This window comes from Mustela nigripes, chromosome X (assembly GCF_022355385.1).
Source record: "Mustela nigripes isolate SB6536 chromosome X, MUSNIG.SB6536, whole genome shotgun sequence".
Taxonomy (NCBI): domain Eukaryota; kingdom Metazoa; phylum Chordata; class Mammalia; order Carnivora; family Mustelidae; genus Mustela; species Mustela nigripes.
In genome coordinates, this window is record NC_081575.1 from 53,504,726 (window position 1) to 53,526,824 (window position 22,099).

A 22,099-nucleotide genomic window follows, 5' to 3' on the forward strand; every position below is an offset into this window, starting at 1 on the left:
TATCTGTCCTTGGACATATTTTAATTAGTCCTTTATTTATACAGGCTGACTTCTTGAAAATAATAACCAAATACTTGAACAATTTCCCAAAATGTATTAAATGCTTATACTTGAAGATTTTTACCTACTAGAAATCTTTTGTGATTTATACTGAATCAAAGCATGTGTCAAGGTTTTAAGTTAACACTAATACTTAAAGTTTATAAATTTAAATGAAAACTGGTAATGGGTGAAAAGGTGTAGAGAGTACATATGGTAAATAATTACTAAGGTAATTATTTTACTTAATTACTTAAATAATTACTAAGGTAATTATTTTAAATAAATAAACAACTGTTTGCATTGTTTTCATGTATTTTAATGATCACAATGTTTATACCATTGGGCAAGTAGGCTCAGAAAATATGAAAAATTATATCCCATTGGTTTTAGTTTTACTTTTGTCAATTTAAGTAAAGGATATATCTTGAATTTTTTTTCCAAAATTCTGATACATATATCGATGTAATGTGTATTTTAATTTCTCTACCGGACTTAAGCTTTTATATGCTATAGATACTTTTTCTCAAGCTCGTGTAATGCACACTGTTTTAAGCAAGGAAGTTAATCACAACACTGTTTACAGATGTAGAATACATTGAAAAACACATAAATCTTATTCAATATGTGTTACTTAGATAACCTATAGTGCATCCACACAACGGAATACTGTGCAGTCACTCAAATTATGATACAGATCAATATTTATTGACATAAAAAGATTGTTTTAGTTTAAAATTTAACAAAACACAGTACATATAGTATGTTATTTTTTGTTTGGTAAATAGTGTGTGTACACATAGGAGAAAAGGTATGGAAGTATATGTATGCATTAAAAACACTAATAATGGTTATCTCTGAACTGTGGAAGTTTTACTTCTTTATAAATGACTGCATTGTGTACATTTTTTAAATGAGCATGTATTATGTATATGATCAACAAAAGCAGTGATTTTCATTTGAAAATACTTGATAATGAATATAAATGCAATTTGTAGATAAACAAGTACACAGAAACAACTTTTTCTCATTATTTTATGGGCACATAGCTAACAAAAGTGTTAACAAAATTATATATTTATACTTCATTATGTATGTAACCTAAGATTTCTATACAACATAATAAAAGCCAATTAAGAATAAAGACAAAACATTTTCTTATGGTTGGAACTGTGATATGAATGAATCTGATTTTTTAAAAGTAATTATTTAAATTTTACATAAATTAAGTAATAATTTCTCTATTTCCAAAATGTATTTGAACACCCACATATTAAATGAAAGGCAATGTAAAAAAACCCACAAAAGTATAATATGTATGGAAGGTAGAAGGGTAGGGAAAAGAGGAGACTATAAGTAAAATATGGAAAATCCATAATCGAGAAATAACATGCTAACTAATGTAACTGCAATATAGAACAGAACATTTTGTCACAACTTCCAAGCAGCCAGACATAAAGAGAACCATACTGGATTAATAGCTTTCATATAATAGATGGAGGCATATGATTTAATCACAAGAGACAAGCTTTTCCTTACTTTTGATAGATATGTAAATATTATCACATGGATGTATTCAAAAATTTACAAGAGATAATGACAAGTTTAATAGAAGATAATCTTCAATGTAGTTTTTCACATCACTGTACGGATTATTTACCCTTATACTGACACTTTATAGAAATGGAGGTAAAATTTTAAAATTATCTATAGGTAAAGGCAATTCAATGCAGTTATTCATCTTTTTTTATTTTAACATGACCCATCTATACTACTAAGGAGTTTAGAAAATGAGTGGCAAGAATGCTCCTTAGACTGTCTTCATATATTTAATTTCTCAGGAAAGATCTTTAAGATGAAACTCATCATTTTAATTATGCTTAAAGTGTTAATTTCCTAAGGTATTGATTGAGAAAACACCAATATGTTTATTTCTCTAGGCATGAAGTTAAAGAAAACTCCCAACACTTAGTCAAAGCCACTGTCAACTCTGTGGTATGCCCACAATATAGTAGAAAAGGGGAAAAAAAGTATAACGAAACTCACATCTCCTTAAAATAATATTCATTTTAAATAAGGTAAAATTATGCACAAATGTTAAGTGAATCACATACATTTTCCCCTGCTCTATTGATTTCCCAAAAAGCAAGTTAGAAGTTTTCTGTGTGATAGATTCAGAAATATTGTTTATTTTGAGAATATTTTCATAGAAGAAATTATATTTAGTATTATAACTGGAATAAGGAAGGAACTATAGTCAATCAATAACCTTACCTGGACTGAATTAGGAAAAAAAATATGTGGAGAGATGAATTTTATTCTACATATTCCTAAGGATATTTTATCAAAAGATAGTACAAAAATGATAATTTTACAATTAGAAATTATGTTCTTCACTAAAATGAACAAGGTTTTCTAGGTTCACTTTTTTTCCCCCAAAACAAAGTATTCACTTAAAAAAAAAAAAAAACCTGGAATAAAATAACCTCTTATCACAAAGGAGCCCAAACTAAGTAGGCATCAGCTTAAGGCTGAAACAAATTGAGCATTCTTATTCTCACCACCTGCGCCTGGCCTGGCCCAGGGTAACATGCAGGGGCTTAGAGCCCACTGTGCGACCATTCATCTCATCCACTGCTTTGGTAGCATCTTCAAAAGAGGAGAAGCAGACAACACCAAACCCTTTGCCTTGCCCTACTTCCACCATCACTTTGGCCCGGCTAATTGATCCAAAGGAAGAAAATTCCTCCTTCAGTTTTTCATCATCGATGGTCTCATCCAGGTTCTTAATATAGATAGGCACCCCCGGAGGCCGACTTTTTTCTTTTAATCTCAGTCGTTCAAATCTTCGTCTTAACTCAGCCAATCGTTCAATTTTCTTCTGTGCCCGCCCTACATATAGAACTTTCCCATTGATGGACTTTCCATGCAGGTCTAATACAGCCTTTTGGGCAGCCTCGTGTGTCTCATACCTCACAAATCCAAAGCCCTTAGATTTCCCACTGGCATCTCTTATAACTTTAACACTCTCAGTTGGCCCATAGCCACTAAAGATTTCCTTCAGTTGTTCGTCATCCAAGTCATCTCCAAAGTTTTTAACAAAAACATTGGTGAAAGTCGCTCTATCCCTGGTTCTGACTTCAGCTGCCCGCTCTTCTGGGAATTTGAATCTGCCAACATACACCTGGCGGTTGTTAAGCCGCAATCCATTCATGTGCCAGATGGCTCTATTGGCAGCGGCCAGGCTATCAAAGTGCACATAGGCATAACCCTTAGAACCATTGTCATCACATACGACTTTGCAGGAGAGAATGTTCCCAAAGGCAGAAAATAAATAAAAAAGAGCCCTATTGTCTATGGATTTATCCAGGTTTTTGATGAATATATTTCCAACTCCAGACTTTCTTAAGCGGTCATCTGGCTGAGACCACATGAGGCGGAAAGGTTTGCCATTAATTAAGTCAAAATTCATTGTATTCAGGGCCCACTCAGCATCTGCAGGAAAGCGGAAGTTAACATAGCCATAGCCCAGGGGGCTGCGGGTCACGGGGTCACGGCATATTCGGGTGAAGCGCAGAGGACCAGCAGGCCTGAACTTTTTATATAGCATATCCTCCGTGACATCTGGGTCCAAGTCACCCACGTACAGGGCAGCCTTTAGGTACTTCTTTTTCTTGCCAGCAGAATTAGGCTCTCCACTCCCCATCTTTCTGAGTACAGGGAGGTGGCTCTCTTGAGAGAGGGGAAAAAAAAGGCTGATTTCTCTAAGCTATGGGCCAAGCAGCAGTTCATAAACAGAAGAAAGCCAAGGAGAAGAAAGCTAAAAGCAGACTCAGAATCACTGTTGAGGCTGAGAAAATGAAGTTCAGAAACAGCTGGTCAGCAGGCTCAGAACAAACACATCAGACAAATATGCATCCCAATAACGAATCTGTTCTACCTAAGAGGACTTATAATTTCCGCCCATTAAGATTTAAAATCGGTTTCAAAAGCCAGTAGAAAGAAATTTCCTGTTCCCCATTTAATTGTAAGAAATCATCAAGCAACTGGCTGTCACCCCACATCCAGCATTGCAGACAGAGGCCTTGAGACCTGTTTTCTGCATAAACATAGGCCTCGGGCTCCTGTTGGCTTAAAATTCTATTAACAGTGTCAGGGACCAAACGTGTATTCCTCCGCCGGCTGCCTGGCCGGTCTCAAGCTGGCTCTCAGATAGAAGGCCGCTAAACACACTCAGCGTCAGCAAAAGGGCAGTCTAAACACTTGGTGCGCTGGGGCCAGAAGGCAGACTGCAGAAGGCGGATCGGATCGCACAGAAAGACAGACAGACAGACACACGCGCTGGAGACAGGAGACCGCCCAGATACCCCAGATGCCCACCGGGTACGGACCGAGTGACGCGCGGTAATTTCGGCAGTCTGAGACTCGCGGCAGGTCCGGAGGGACTGACTGGCAGACTCGCACTGGGTCAGCTCAGGCGGGAGGCGGTTCCGGACAGATGCGGGGCGGAGTCAGAGGAGAAGGGCAGATGCGCAGCGGGCGGGCAGAGAGAGCAGGGACGGTGGACGTGGATTGCTCTCCACAGGACAGACCGACCCAAGGACGAAAACCATTTAGCTGTGGTAGAGCGGGCGGGGCGTGAGGAAACCCGGAACCCTGCTAAGTAACTTCCCGCTTCCTCTGTGCCAAGATTAAAACAACAACAACAACAACAACAAACGACATATTTTTATTTTAAAATATTATGTGTTTGTTATCTTAAAATATTAATTTTAGGCTGCTGACCCCAAAATCAAAGCAGGAGGTGATCACCTAGGCAGAAAGAACTCTCATACTTTTTTTCTTATTAGAAAAAACAATTCCCAATACAATTTCTGCTTAGGAAATAAGATATAAGATTGGTCACTCTCCTGAGTTAATTGGAAAGTCAGAATTGGCAGCTGTACTGGATTCCCATTAGGTGCTGAATGATCACAGGGTCAAATAAAACATAGGGCCATGTTGTGTTTGGCCTTTTTCCTTACTCCATTAAACTCTAACATAATGATCACATTATCCCCAGGTAGTAGGCAGAATTCTTTTCATTACTCCAGTAATACTAAGATTTGAATGACTGGAGAACCATAAAATGGCTTTTTTATGATACCTTGTGCCACAAAATGTTGAAAATGTGCCATCTCCATAATCACAAATTACAAAATCTTACTGAAGGAGATAAAACCTGAAGAATCAATACAAAATGTATGATTAATGTTCACAGATGAAATACACATGTAAAGATATAGGCGCTTTATGCATTAATTACTGATTATCTTATTTTATAAGTTTTTATTTAAATTCCAGTTGGTTAAAATACAGTGTAATATTAGTATCAGGTGGACAATATAGTGATTCAACACGTCCATACAACACCTGGTGCTCATCATAAGTGCACTTTAATCCCCATTACCAATTTAACCCATCACCTATTCACCTCCCCTTCGGTACTCATCAGTTTCATATAGTATTTGTCTTTTTCTGACTTTATTTCCTTTAGCATAAAATTCTCTTACATCATCCATGTCTTCGCAAATGGCAAGATTTCATTCTTTCTTAAGACTGAGTTATAGTCCATTGTATATATACAATGGTGCATACTATATATATATATATAATATTCATATATATACATACCACCTATTCTTTATCCATTCATCAGTTGATGGACACTTGAGCTGTTTCCATAGTTTGGCTATTGTAGATAATGCTGCTATAAACTTCAGGGTGCATGTATCCATTTGAATCACTATTTTTGTGTTCTTTGGGTAGATACCTAGTAGTACAATTTCTGGATCATAAGGTAGTTCTATATTTACATTTTTGGGGAAACTGCATATGATTATCCAGATTTTCTGCACCAGTGTGTATTTCCACCAACAGTGCAAGAGGATTCCCCATTCTCCACATTTTCACCAATACATGTTGTTTCCTATATTGTTGTTTTTAGCCATTCTGACAAATGTGAGTTGATACCTCATTTTAGTTTTGACTTGTATTTCCCCGATGATCAAAGATGTGAGCATTTTCTCATGTGTCTGTTGGCCATCTTTATGTCTCCTTTGGAAAAATATCTTTTCATGTCTTCTGCTCATTTTTAAATTTGGGTTTTTGTTTTTGGATTGTTGAGTGGTATAAGTTCTACATATATTTTAAATACTAACCTTTTATCAGATATGTCATTGCAAATATCTTCTCTCATTCCAAAGATTGCCTTTTAATTTTGTTGATTGCTTCCTTCACTGTACAGAATCTTTTTATGTTGATGAAGTCCCAATAGCTTATTTTTGCTTTATTTCTTTTGTCTCAGGAGACATATCTAAGAATTTGCTACAGATGATGTCAAAGACAGTAGCATCCATGTTCTCCTTTAGGATTTTTATGATTTCAAGGCTCACATTTAGGCCTACATCCATTTTGAATTTATTTTTGTCAATGGTATAAGAAAATGGTCCAATTTCATTCTTTAGCATGTTGCTGTCCAGTTTTCCCAATGTCATTTGTTGAAGAGATTGTCTTTTTTCTTTTGGATATTCTTTCCTGCTTTGTTGAAGATTTATTGACCATACAGTTGTGGGTTCATTTCTGGGCTTTCTATTCTGTTCCACTGATCTATGTGTCTGTTTTTGTGCCAGTACTATACTGTTTGACCACTACAGCTTTGTAATATAATTTAGGGATTTTTTTTTTTTAGATTTTTAGTTATTTATTTGACAGAGAGCGAGATCACAAGTAGGCAGAGAGGCAGGCAGAGAGAGAAGAGGAAGCAGGCTCCCTGCTGAGCAGAGAGCCTGAGGCGGGGCTCCATCCCAGGACTCTGGGATCATGACTGGCGGAAGGCAGAGGCTTCAACCCACTGAGCCACCCAGGCGCCCCTGTAATATAATTTAAAGTCCAGAATTGTGCTGCCATCAGACTTTCTTTTCTTTTTCAAGTTTGCTTTGGTTATTTGGGATCTTTTGTAGTTCTATACAAATTTGGGCATTACTTATTCTAGCACTGTGAAAAATGCCGATGGTATTTTGATAGGGATTTCCTTAAATGTATAGATTGCTTTGGACATTATAAACATTTTAACAATATTTGTTCTTCCAATCCATGAGCACGGAATGTCTTTAATTATGAATTTCAATATGAGTTTTCAACTTTAAACCATGGCAAGAAACAATGTTTTAAGTTTAGACTCAACTCGGGTTTCCCACTTTATCTCTCCTTAAAGTTTGTGAGAAACTGTTTTGGAGAAGAGTGTTTCCCTCACTTTGGAAAATCATCAATATTTATAACACTCAGGTCCTTATCCGGTCCCTTCCACAACCCCTCCCCTCTAAAAGAAAATCCAAACAAAATTTATATCAGTACTAATATGCTGGAAAAGATCTTGGCAATAACAAAGAATGCAAATGAAGGACATGACCCCACTGGATGTTGTTTTAAAAAGATATTATAAGAACAGGCTAAATTCATGTGGTGCTTCATTTTTTACATCTTACTTTTTCTATTAAACGGTGTATTTGACTACAGATAACAATTTACCCTCATTATTTACTTAAATATTTAGTAATTTTCTTTATTGAACTCTTGTGCTTATTTTATAGGATTCATGCTTAGGTAGGACATGGAGACTATATGAAAAAAAGAAAGTGCAAACAATAAATAAAATAGAGATAGATCAATAAAAATTAGTATCATAATACAACCACAGTAATCAATATGTAGAAACACTTGTGAACACCTGCTTAGCTTATCATATTTTGAAAAAAAAAAATCTTTCCTTACAACTTTACTTTAGTCAACCATGGGCTAGAATCTTGGACTGTTTATTTTTCTTATTTAAAAATATTACTTTACTGCAAATATTATATTAAAATAACACAAATCCAAAAGAATAATTCCCACAATATTATCACTGAGTCAAATCAATATTTCATTTTGATCTAACCATCCAAATGTTTTCCATATTCTAATTCATTTGTGTATATATTCTCTAGGATTATAGATATAACTGGATTGTTAAAAGCAATTATTTTCAAAATAAACTCCTTTCTAGACCTATTTGTTATTTTGTGGTCATTGAAGTATAGTGATTCTAAACTATAGTAAACTTTTGAGTGGGTAAAAAATCAGAAATTTAGAACTGGTTTAAAAAGAGTGAATTTTAGAAGAGTTCCCTCTGCTAAGCAGAAGTTTATGGGGGTGGGGAACCATTTATTTAATCCTTTTAAAATTTAAGTTGAGAAGCATCTGTAAAACAAAATTTAGATATAGAACATTTCTCTGTCATTATTATTATATATTAAAGGCAAGTGTATAGCCTATTGTAAATATGATTCATATATTAAATCCATTAAAAATCCCCACCCAGATTCCTAGGGCAATTGGTTAAAGAACATCTGAGTCTTTCAGAATTTGAGAAATGTTTTGCATGAGGAAAGAATCCGGAACAACTGGCATTCTAAGTGCATTCCATCATATGTTGTTATTTACAGTTAATAGCAATGTGTCAGCTTGAGTGGAAGAAGAGGAAACTTGGGAATTTATTTTTCAGGTTTGTCTTAACAGGCACTTGATTCTATGTTTCCAATTAAATGTATCAGCAGTACAAATTGCTGAGGCTTCACAATGAAACTAAATTTGCTGCTTTCTTGAGTGAAGTCTGTGCTGACTGAAAAAAAAAATTATAAAGTAAAAACTTAATTACCTAGTACTTGATTCATATTTTTTTAGATACAGGACAATTGCAAGAAAGCAATTTGACATTGAGAATGTGGTATGAACAGGCATTTTCATAGCAGGTTTTGGAGCCAGTAGTGATTCTATTTTTCAATTACAAAAATTTTATCCTGAGCTATGAGTACTTATGCTCTGAATTACAATCCTGAAGGCACCTTGATAAGATTCGTTATCAAAGAATTATTAATTTGTGTTTATTAGCGTATACTTACAAAGTGAGAATGTGACCAAAACTAGAAATTTTCAAGAGTTTACAATGGAATAGAATTAACTATTCAGCCATCAAAAATAGTGAAATTTTGCCATTTTGCCATCATTTGCAATGATGTGAATGGAGCTAGAATGTATTATGCCAAATGAAATAAGTCAGATAAAGAAAAATACCATTTTATTTCATTCATATATGGAATTTAAGAAACAAAGCAGATGAATATATGGGAGAGGGGAAAAAAAAACAAGAGTTTATCAAACCATGAAAGACTTAAAGATAGAGAACAAACTCAGGGTTGAGGAAGAGAAGTAGGTGGGGGATGAGCTAAATAGATGATGGGAATTAAGGGAACTTGTTATGAGGAACACTGGGTATTTTATTTAAGTGATGAATCACTGAATTCTACTCCTGAAACTACTATTGCACTGTATGTTAACTAACTAGAATTTAAATAAAAATTTGAAAAAAAAGAAAGAATGAGGCGTATTTGTATGTCCTGAATAGAAAGTTTTTTAGAATGTTTTATTTAATAAAAAATGCAAAGTACTAAATAATTTATGCTAAATTTTTAATAAATCAGAATGTCTTATTCTTCAATACTTAACCGAAATTTCAGTATTTTTTTAAATTATAGAACTATATTTTATATATAGAAAGCAGTAGCTATAATTCATACATTTATAACCCTAGGGGATTTATTGAAAATTAAGACAAATGTGTTAGTTTAATATATTTTCTTTTTTCACATGTATCATGGACTGAATCTCTGTTGAATAAAAAGTCATATATTTTTTATTCTAGCCATCTTGAAAAGTATAAGGTAGTATCTCATTGTGGTTTTGATTTGCATTTTCCAAGTGGTTAGTGAAGTTAAGCATCTTTTTATGTGCCTGTTGGCTATCTGTATGACTTCTTTGGGGAAAAAAAAATGTCTGTTCAGGACTTCTGTCCATTTTTAATGGTATTATTTATATTTTTTTGGTGTTGAGGTTTTTTTAAAATATTTTTTGTATATTAACCCCTTAGCAGATATATCGTTTTCAAATATCTTCTCTTATTCAGTAGGTTACCCTTTTATTTTGTGGATGTTTTCCTTTGCAGTTCAAAAGCTTTTTGTTTTGGTGTAGACCCATTAGTTTATTTTTGCTTTTGTTTCAATTGCCTGAGGAGACATATATAGAAAAATGTTGCTAAGGCCAATGTCAAAGAATCTACTGCATACATTTTCTTCTAGGAGTTTTATGGTTTACATGTCACATTTAGGTCTTTAATCCATTTTGAGCTTATTTTTGTGTTTGGTGTAAGAAAGAGGCCCAGTTTCATTTTTTTGCATATAGCTATCCTGTTTTAACAAAAACATTTGTTGAAGAGACTGTTTTCCCGTTGTATATTATTGTCTCTGTCAAAGACTATTTGACTGTATTTTAGTGTGGATTTGTTTATGAGACTTCTATTCTGTTCTGTTGATCTGTGTCTATTTTTGTACAAGTACCATACTGTTTAGATTACCATAGCTCTGTATTATATCTTGAAATAAGGGATTGAAATAACAAGCGTTGACAAAAATATGGAGGGAAAGGAACTCTTGTGCACTGTTGATGGGAATGTAAATTGATGCTGCTAATGTAAAAACAGTATGGGGGTTCCTCAAAAAATTAAAAATGGAAATAGCATATGATCCAGTAATTCTACTCCTGGGTATTTATCCAAAGAAAACCAAAACACTAATTCCAAAAGATGTATGCACTTTATGTTTTTTGTGACATTATTTATAATAGCCAAGATATGGAAGGAACCCAGGTGTTCATCAATAGATGAATGAATAAAGAAGTTGTGGTACGTATACACAAGGAATATTTCTTAGTCATAAAAATGAATGTGATCTTGCCATTTGAAATAATATGAATGGACTTAGAGGATATATTGATAAGTGAAATAAATCAGAGAGAGCAAAATAGCATATGATTTCACCTATATGTGCAATCTAAAAAACAAAAATAGAACAAGCAGCAAACACTTTACTATACAGAGAGCAAACTGAAAGTTGCCAAAAGAGAGGTGACTGAATCAATATGTTATATGCTTGAAACTAATATAACATTATATGTTAATTATACTTCAATAAAAATAATAAAAGTTAAATGGAAAAGACAAAGGAACTGCTGCAAAAATGTCATGCATTCTACAGTGAAGAAATCTGAGTATTAATAAATATAATACAACATTATGTAACAACTTTATATATATTTAGGTTTTATTAAGTGTCTCCTTAGGATGTTCTTTCAATTAGATCATCTAAGTTTAAAATAAATGTAAAGAATACTATTTATGAATTTATGCAATTGATGGGTAGTCACAATCTAACCTATCTAAAAGTTTATATAACATATATGATATAGAATCAAAGTATTTCCTGTTATGATGCATTAAAATAGAGAAGGAGTATCACCCACTTGGCAGATAGCCTCAAGCAAATTTATTTCTTCTCACTAGGGTCTGTTTACTGAGCATATGCTCATACAGGAAAATACACACACACACACATACACACACACACTCAGCCCACATACTTTGATTTGTAACATTGAGTTATAGTCATTTTACTTGACTTATAACAAGAAATAAATATTTTTTAAACATCAACTTTGTGCCATACTTTTGTTTTTTAAATTATGGTTAAAACACACAAAGTTTACCATCTTAATGATTTTAAGTGTACAATTCAGTGGCACTAACTATATTCAAATTTTTGTACAACCAACACCAGTACCTATCTCCAGAACTCTTTTCATCTTGCTGAACTGAAACTCTCTACCCATTCATCTATGCTTTACATGACACTTAACATTTCTTTTATTGGGCATTAAAGCTGTTAATTATTTTATCATCATGATGCATAATGCTTTCATAAACATCCTTATTCACATACAATATATTCACATTGCAATATATTATTGTTCCTATTTCTATTAGCTATATTTTCAGAAGTGAGGATTACACAGTTAAATGGTATATGTAATTTAGGTTTTATTAAGTGTTAGTTTATTATTATTTGGTTATATGCACAGTCACATTTCTTTTGAACATGCTGTATTTTACCAACAACATGGAAATTTGGATGAAATGACCAATTATTAGCAAAATAAGAATTACCAAATTTGATTCAAAGGAAAAATAGAAGAACAATTGCTAATGGCTACAATAGAGAATTATTTTACAAATAACTATTAAAAAAACAGGCATGGGTGATTTTATAATTGAGCACTATTCTATAGCCTTTAAGAAAATTTGAGTAGGGTCAGTGCTATTCTAACTATTTCAACTATAGTAAATCACTTTTATGAAATTAAGAGAGAATTCTTATAAAACCAGCTCCTCTTTTCAAAGCAGAATAAAGTTGTAGACTGATGGTCAGCCCATTTACTGATGGAACTTGGATACATATTGACTCATTTGTGTGTCATGTGTGAGTGTGGCAGTAGGCAGATTGCTGTAGCAGGGTTGTTTTATATAAGGATTTAGAAGGGGATACGTAATGGAAAGATAATTAAAGACTTCTGGTTTAGAATGTCAAAACAAAATAAAATATTCCACATATTGAAAATCATATCTTATACTTTTTTCCTTCCTTCTGGACTACCTGTTCAGAAATGTAAAACATGGGAAACAGTTCTCCAAAGATCAGGAAAATTGAATATTTAAATAAATAGATGATTGAGAAAAATTCTCTGCTTTTCTGACATGGAAGTTCAGGTGTAACACATACGTTATAAAGTACAGGTCTTTTGCTCAAGTTTATTCTTAGGTATCTTATTGTTTGGGAGAAACTGTAAATGAAGTTGCTTTCTTAATTTCTCTTTCTGCTATTTCATTATTAGTGCATAGAAATGGAACCAATTTCTATATATTAATTTTGTAACCTCCAACTTTCCCAAATTCATTTATCATTTATAGTAGTTTTTTTGTGGATTCTTTAGGATTTTCTATATAAGTATCATGTCATCCACAAATAGTAACATTTTAACAACTAATTCTAATTCTCCTCCCCCTTCTCTCCTCCTCCCCTTCCTCCTCTTGCTCCTCCTCCTTCTTACCAATTTAGGTATCTTTCAATTTTTTTTTTCCTTGTCTGATTGCTGTTGGTAGGACTCAGTACTATGTTTAATAAAAGCGGCGAGAGTGGACATATCGGTCTTGTTCCTGATCTTAGAGGAAAAATTCCCAATTTTTCACCATTGAGTAAGTTTGTTGTGAATTTTTCATATAATACCTTTATTTTGTTAAGGTAAGTTTCTCTAAATTTACTTTGTTGAAGCTTTTTATAATGAATGGAATTTGCACTTTGTCTAATGTTTTTTCTGCATCTATTGGGATGATCATATATTTTGTATCCTTTCTCTATTATATATGATATATCATGTTCATCTATTTGCAAATATTTTCATCCCAGGTATAAATCTCACTTGATGATTGTGAATGATTTTTTGTATGTATTGTTGACTTGTTTTATTAAAATTTTGTTCAAAATTTTTGCATGTATGCTCATCAGAGATATTGGCCTATAGTTTTTTCATTTGTTGTTGTTGTTGTTGTTGTTATTTTTTTTCCCTTGTTGTTGTTGTTGTGTCCTTATATGGTTTGGTATAAGGGTATTGACCATCTGGCAAAGTAAATTTGGAAGCTTTTCTTCCTCTTCTATTTTTTTTTTTATTTGGAATAGTTTAAATAAGAACAGTTATTAACTCTTCTTTAAATGTTTGGTATAATAACTTGCGAAGACATGTGATGCTGCAGTTTTATTTGTTGGGAGTTTTTTGATTACTGATTCAATTCCATTGCTAGTAATTGGTCTGTTCAAATTTTCATTTTCTTCCTGATTCGATTTTTGAAGGTTATGTTTCTATAAATTTGTCCATTTCTTTAAGGTTGTCTAATTTGTTCTCATACAATTTTTCATAATATTATTTTATAATCCTTTGCATTTCTGTGGTTTTGGTTGTTTTTTCTTCTCCTTAATTTCTGATTTCATTTATTTGAATTCTACAACCACTCTCCTTTTCATGAGTCTGGCTAAAGTTTGATCAACTTTGTTGATCTTTTCAAAGAACCAACTTCTGGTTTCATTGATGTTTTCTGGTCTCTATTTTATTTCTCAATTTTTTAGTCTCTATTTTTTAATCTCTATTTTATTTCTGCTCTAATTTTTATTACTTTCTTCCTTCTATTAGCTTTAGACTTTGTTCATTTTTTAATTAAATTCATTTAACCAACGTATAGTACATCATTAATTTTGGATGTAGTATTTAATGACATTTTTTTTTTCTTTCTAACTACTTTAGGTGTAAGTTAGGCTGTTATTTGAGATTTTTTTTTTTGAGGTAAGTCTATATTGATAAAATTGTCCCCCTTAAAACAGCATCTGCTATATCTCAAAGATTTTGAATCATTGTGTTTCACTTTCATTTGTCTCCATGTATTTCTTTAAAGATTTTATTTATTCATTTGACAGAGATCACAAGTAGGCAGAGAGGCAGGCAGAGAGAGAGGAGGAAGCAGACTCCCTGCTGAGCAGAAAGGCCGATGTGAGGCTCCATCCCAGGACCCTGAGATCATGACCTGAGCCGAAGGCAGAGGCTTAACCCACTGAACCACCCAGGCACCCCATGTCTCTCTATATTTTTTAATTTACTTTTTTTATTTCTTGGTTGACCAAATTTTTAGTATCATGTTAGTTAGCTCAGTGTATTTGTATCCTTTCCAGATATTTTCTGATAACTAATTTCTAGTTTCATACTTTTTTGGTTGGGAAAACATGAATGATATGACTTCAGTCTTTTTTTAAGTTTATTGAGGTTTGTTTTGCAACCTAAAACGTGATCTATTTTGGAGAATGTTCCATATATACTTGAAATTGATGTATACTCCATTTGTTTTGGATGAAATATTATTAATATATCTGTTAAGTCTAACTGGTCCAATGTATCATTCAAAAATACTGTTTCCTTATTAATTTCTGTCTGTATGATCTATCCATTAATGCTAATTAATTAATGTCAAATAATGAATTAATGAATTAATTAATGTCAATTAATTAATTAATGTTAATTAATTAATTCAACCCCAGTTGGGGTGTTAAATTTCCCTACTATTGGATCACTGTCATTTTCTTTGCCTCTTATGTCTATTAATAGGTGATTTATGTATTTAGGTGGTCCCATGTTTGCTGTACAAATATTTACAATTGTTATGTCCTCTTGTTGGATTTTTCCCTTCATCATTACGAAAGGTTTTGTTTTGTTTGTCTCTTATTACAGTCTTTATTTTAATCTATTATGTCTGATATAAGTATTGTTACTCCAGCTTTCTTTTTGCTTCCATTTGCGGGGTAGAAGTTTTTTCCATCTCTTCACTTTTTATTTTTTTTAAAGATTTTATTTATTTATTTGACAGACAGAGATCACAAGTAGACAGAGAAGCAGGCAGAGAGAGAGAGAAGGAAGCAGGCTCCCCGCCGAGCAGAGAGCCCGATGTGGGGCTCGATCCCAGGACCCTGGGATCATGACCCGAGCCGAAGGCAGAGGCGTTAACTCACTGAGCCACCCAGGCGCCCCCCATCTCTTCACTTTAATCTGCATGTGTCATTAGATCTGAAGTGAATCTCTTGTAGGAAGCATATAGATGGGTCTTGCATTTTTTATCCATTTAGTCACCTTACGTGTTTTGATTGGATCGCTTAGATTATTTTCATTTGAAGTAATTATTGATAGGTATGCACTTATTGACATTTTGTTACCTACTTTATTATTGCTTCTTTAGTTCTTCTCTCTTCCTTTCTTCTCTTGCTCTCTTCCCTTGTGGTTTGATGGCTTTCTTTAGTGATATGTGTGGATTCCTTTCTCCATATTTTTTTGTGTATCTATTACAGGTTTCTGACTTGCAGTTACCATTAGGTTCACATATAACATCTTATCTATATAGCTGACTCTACTGAGTTGATGGTCACTTAAGTTTTAACACATTCTAAGAGCAGCAGTTTTTACTTCCCCACCATATTTATGTATTCATTTATGTATATGATGTCATATTTTACATTATTTTATTTTGTGAATCCCTTGATTGGTTTTATAGATTTAATTGATTTTATGACATTTATGCTTTGACCTCTGTGCTGGTTTTATAAGTGATTAATCTAGTACTTATATTATATTTGTATTGCTCAAACATTATTTTTTTAAGATTTTTAAAAATGATTTTATTTATTTATTTGACAGACAGAGATCACAAGTAGGCAAAGAGAGAGGAGGAAGCAGGTTCCCTGCTGAGCAGAGACCCCGATGCGGGCTCAATCCCAGTACCCTGGGATCATGACCTGAGCCAAAGGCAGAGGTCTTATCCCACTGAGCCACCCCGGCGCCCCTGCTCAAACATTCTTGAAACTGATTTACTACTAAAGCTGAAAAACAGTAATTAATAATGAGAGGATATTTCTTCTGATTAATTATTTATCTATTTGTAGCTTCAATAATATTGAAACGACCCTTAGAATATTTAGGTACATTATTCATCAAGTTAAGTGTTCTCTCCGTTTCAAATTGAGTGCTAGACATTTTGCACTTGCTTCAGCTCTCCTCTTTCACCAGCATGACATTAATTTTTCTTCACATGACTGTTTTAAGAAGTTATTAAATTTTTGTGACATTTAATATATGATGGTATAAAGATACATTTTAAGGTCTATCATGTTTCATCCATTTACTTAAATGCCATGCATTTATTGAGAATCCTTTACATATCAGGGACTCTGCTGGGCATTGAGGGTAGAATTTTGAACAAGACAGACTTGGTTCCTGCTATACATAATAGTTATCACATTCTAAGTGGGGGGTATATTATAGACAGATAAAGAATAAAGGAAAAAACTCTAATTTGTGACAAGATCCATATAGGAAACAAACTGGGTGATGTAATAGCAGTTAACAGTGAGATAGAGTGGCCTATCTTAAAATAATATGGACCTTAACAAACATTTTCAAAAGGCATGGATTTTACAACCTTATAAAATATTTAAATGAAATCTATGTTGATTGATGTAATTAAACAATTTACAGCAGGATCTATAGGTCCCAGAAGAGAAGTCATTTCCACTTCCCAGACTAGCAGCTGCATGACAAAGGATATGGTCATATTGAAAGTATTTTCAGAATTTGTTATGTTCAGAATTTCTTACATTAGTATAGTTCCAAATTTCTTAAGTTAGTATAGCTTACTACCCTTGGGAAATATAGGTCAAGCCCTAAAAATAGTATTCCTACTAGACTTCTTCACACACTGAGTTCTTCAAAAAGTTGTAGAGAATGTATTGTGGATTACTGCCAAAATAAAATATGAATTAAAATATCTGAAATAACTTTATCATGTATAATTATATTCGTAGATGCTCTTTTTGAAAAAAACAAACAATCATATATTTTGTATAGGATCACTGTTGTTCTCCCTGTCCTCCCTACTTCCATTCTCCTTTCTCTCCTCCTTTCTTTCTCTGTCACTTTGTTGGTTATATTAAATTTTTTTTTTTTTTTTTGCGGGGAGGGGGGAGTGTTCCTCCTTTTAATGTTATTTATTTTTATTTTTTATTTTTTTTCTTTTCTAAATTTTTGACTTCTAGTTGGTTTACATACACTATAATATTGGTTTCATGAGGAGAATTTAGTGATCAATCATGTACATATAAGACCCAGTGCTCATCACAAGTGCCCTCCTTAATACCCACCACACATTTAGACTGTCCCCTGCCCACCATTAGCACTCAGTTTGTTCTCTAAAGTTAAGAGTCTCTTATGGTTTGACTCCCTCTCTTCTTTCCCCCCTTCCCCTATGTTCATCTGTTTCGTTTCTTAAATTCCACATATGAGTGAAATCATTTGGTATTTATCATTCTCTGACTGACTTCTTTTGCTTAGCATAATACATCCTAGCTCCATTCATGTCATTGCAAATGGCAAGATTTCATTTTTTATCACAAGTAATTCCATTCTTTATAAATACCACCTCTTCTTTATCCATTCATCAACTGATGGACTTTTGGGCTCTTTCCATAATTTAGCTATGGTTTATAATGCTGCTATAACATCAGGGTGCATGTGTTCCTTTGAATCAGTATTTTTGTATCCTTTGGGTAAGTACCTAGTAGTGCAATTGCTGGGTCATAGGGCAATTTTATTTTTAACTTTTTGAGGAAACTCCATACTGCTCTCCAGAGATTCTGTATCAATTTACATTCCTACCAATAGTGTAGCAGGCTTCCCATTTCTCTGAACCCTCACCAATATCTGTTGTTTCCTTTGTTTTTAATTTTAGTCACACTAACAGGGGTGATGTGATATCTCAAGGTATATTAAGATATCACATTCATATTGAGATATGAATGGAGTGATGCTGATAATCTTTTCATATGTCTGTTGGCCATCTGGATGTCTTCTTTGGAAAAAATTCATGTCTATTCATGTCTTCTGCCCTTTTCTTAACTGGGTTATTTGTTTTTTGGGTGTGGAATTTCATAAGTTCTTTATAGATTTTAGATATTAATACTTTATCAAATATGTCATTTATCGTCATTATCAAATATGTCAAACATCTTCTCCTATTCTATAGGTTGCTTTTTAGGTTTTTTATTTTAAGATTTTATTTATTTATTTGACAGGGAGAGAGAGGGGGAAGCAGGCTCCCTGCTGAGCAGAGAGCCTGTGCAGGGCTCCATCCCAGGACCCCCAAGATCATGACCTGAGCCCAAGGCAGAGGTTTTAACCCACTGAGCCACTCAGGTGCCCCTGCTTTTTACTTTTGTTGATTTTCACCTTTGCTCTACAGAAACTTTATTTTGATGAAGTCCCCATAGTTTATTTTTGCCTTTGTTTTCCTTTCATGAAATGTATCTACTAACAAGGCACTGTGGCCAATGGCCAAAAGGATATTGCCTATTCTCTCCTCTAGGATTTTGATGGTTTCCTGTCTCACATTTAGGTCTGTCATCTATTTTGAATTTATTTTTGTGTATGATATAAGAAAGTGGTCTGGTTTCATTCCTCTACATGTTTCTATCCAGTTTTCCCAACACCATTTGTTGAAGAGACACATTTTTCCTTTGGATATTTTCTTTCCTGTTTTGTCAAAGATTAGTTGATCATATAGTTGTGGATTTATATCTCAGTTTTCTATTCTGCTTCATTGAACTATGTGTCTGTTTTTGTGCCAGTACCATACTGTCTTGATGACTAGCATTGTGGTATAACTTGAAGTCTGGAATTGTGATGCTTCCAGCTTTCCTTTTCTTTTTCAGGATTGATTTGGGTATTCAGAATCTGTTATGGTTCCATATAAATTTTAGGATTCATTGTTCTAGCTCTCTGAGAAATACTGGTGGTATTTTGGTAGGGATTTCATTAAATGTGTAGATTGCTTTGGGTAGTGTAGACATTTTAACAATATTTATTCTGCCAATCCATGAGCATGGAGTGTTTCCATTTCTTTGTGTTGTCTACAATTTCTTTCATAAGTGTTCTATAATTCTCAGAGTACAGATTTTTTATGTCTTTGGTAATGTTTATTCCTATGTATCTTACAGTTTTTGGTGTAAATGGAATTGATCCCTTGATTTTTTTTTCTCTGCTACTTCATTCTTAGTATATAGAAATGCAACAGATTTCTGTGCATTGATTTTATACCCTGTGACTTTGCTGAATTCCTGTATCAATTCTAGCAATTTTTTGGTGGAATCATTCAGGTTTTCTACATAGGGTATCATGTTCTCTCCATGAAGAGTGAAAAATTGACTTCTTTGGTGATTTGGAAGGCCTTCCCTGGTGGTCTAGTGGTTAGGATTCAGAGCTTTCTCTCTCTTTGGTGATTTGGATACATTTATTTCTTTTTGTTGCCTGATTGTAGAGGCTAAGACTTCTAGTACTGTGTTGAACAGTGGTGAAAGTGGACATCTCTGTCGTGTTCCTGACTTTAGGTGAAAAGCTATCAGTTTTTGCCCCTTGAGGATGATATTAGCTGTGGAGTTTTCACATATGACCTTTATGGTGTTGAGGTCCCTCTATCCCAGCATTATGGAGGGCTTTTATCAAGAAACGATGTTGTATTTTGTCAAATGTTGTTTCTGCATCTATTAAGAGGATCATATGTTTCTTTTCCTTTCTTTTATTAATGTGGTATATCACATTGATAATCAATTTGATGTTGTGATGATAATGTGATGATTGATAATCAATCATCAGATCATGTGGATGTTGAACTACTTCTGCAGCCCAGGAATAGAACCCACTTAGTAGTGGTGAATAATCTTTTTAATGTACTGCTGGATTCAATTATCTGTATCTTGTTAAGGATTTTTACATACATCTTCATCAGGGATATTGGACTATAATTCCTTTTAGTGGGGTCTCGTCTGGTTTTGGGATCAAGGCAATGCTGGCCTTATAGAATGAATTTGGAAATTTTCCTTCCTTTTTTTTTTCCCAAATAGTTTCAGAAGACTAGGTATTAATTCTTCTTTAAATATTTGGTATAATTTTCCTGAGAAGCCATCTGGCCCTGGACTCTTGTTTTGGGGGAGATTTTTTTTTTTTTTTTTTTTTTTTTTTTTACAGATTCAATTTCTTTGATGGTTATAGGTCTGTTCAGATTTTCTATTTCTTCTTGTTTCAATTTTGGTAGTTTAAATGTTTGTAGGAATTTATTCACTTCTTCCAGATTACCTAATTTGTTGGCCTACAATTGCTCATAATATTCTATTACAATTGTTTGTATTTCTGTGGTGTTGGTTATGGTCTCTCCTCTTTCATTCATGATTTTATTTATTTGGGTTCTTTCTCTTTTCTTTTTGATAAGTCTGGTTAGTAGTTTATCAGTTTTGTTTTGTTTTCAAAGAAATGTTTCCTGGTCTCATTGATCTGTTCATTTTTTTCTTTTCTATATCATTTATTTCTGCTTTAATCTTTATTATTTCCTTTTATTCTGCTGACTTTAGCATACCTTAGGTACCCTAGGTACCTTAAATGTAATGGTAGGTTGTGTATTTGAGGTTTTTCTTGCTTCTTGGGGTAGGCCTGCATTGCTATATACTTCCTTCTCAGGACCCCTTTTGCCACATACCAAAGTTTTAGACCATTGTTTTTTCATTTTCATTTGTTTCCATGCTTTTTAAAAAAATTTGTTCTTTGATTTTCTGCTTGAGCCATTCATTCTTTAATAGCATGTTGTTTAACCTCCATGTATTTGTGATGTTTCCAAATTTTTCTTGTGGTTGGCTTCCAGTTTTATAGCATTGTGGTTAGAAAAGATGTGTGGTATGACTTTAATGTTATTATATTTTTTGAAATCTGATTTGTGACCTAATGTGTGATCTATTCTGGAGATTGTCCCATGTGCACTTGAAAAGAATGTGTATTGTGCTGTTTTAGGATGGAGTGTTCTGAATATATCTCTTAAGTCCATCTGGTCCAATGTGTCATCCAAAGCCATTGTTTCCTTGTTTTCTGTTTCAGTGATCTGTCCACTGATATAAGTGAGGTGTTAAAGTCCCCTACAATATTGTATTTTTATCAATTTGCTCTTTTATGTTTGTTATTGTTTTTTATATATTTGGGTTCTTCCATGTTGCTTGTATAAATATTTACAGTTATTAAATCTTCTTGTTTTATTATCTCCTTTATGATTATTAATGCTCTTATTTGTCTTTTGTCACAGGCTTTGTTTAATGTCTAGTTAGTGCAATGTAAGCATTGCTACTCTAGCTTTCTTTTACCATCCATTTACATGATTAGTCTCTATCCCCTTATTTTTAAACTTCAGGTGTCTTTAGGTCTAAATTGAGTCTTTTATAGGCAGCATATAGATGGACCTTTTTTTTAAACCTATTCTGACACCCTATGTGTTTTGATTGGACCTTGTAGTCCATTTAGTCAAAAGAGTTACTGATAGATAAATATTTATTGCCATTTTATTATATGTCTTATCTTTGTTTCTAGAGATTTTCTCTGGGCCTTTCTTGTCTTTTTCACTTTTGGTTTCTCCTTTGCACTC

At 33.4% G+C, this 22,099-nt stretch overlaps 1 protein-coding gene across 2 annotated transcripts; it reads right to left on the reverse strand.

The window, feature by feature from the left end:
• Positions 1-348: 348 nt before the first annotated feature.
• PABPC5 (poly(A) binding protein cytoplasmic 5) lies at positions 349-4,660 on the reverse strand. 2 transcript variants are annotated; one of them, XM_059386162.1, is made up of 2 exons: positions 4,431-4,660; positions 349-3,771 (listed from the first exon to the last, which is right to left on the reverse strand). In XM_059386162.1, the coding sequence occupies exon 2, from the start codon at positions 3,743-3,745 to the stop codon at positions 2,597-2,599; it is 1,149 nt and encodes a 382-aa protein (XP_059242145.1). In that variant the 5' UTR covers positions 3,746-3,771; positions 4,431-4,660; the 3' UTR covers positions 349-2,596. The 2 variants fall into 2 exon arrangements, with proteins under 2 accessions (XP_059242145.1, XP_059242144.1); XM_059386161.1 differs by having other exon boundaries at positions 349-3,889.
• Positions 4,661-22,099: the final 17,439 nt, after the last annotated feature.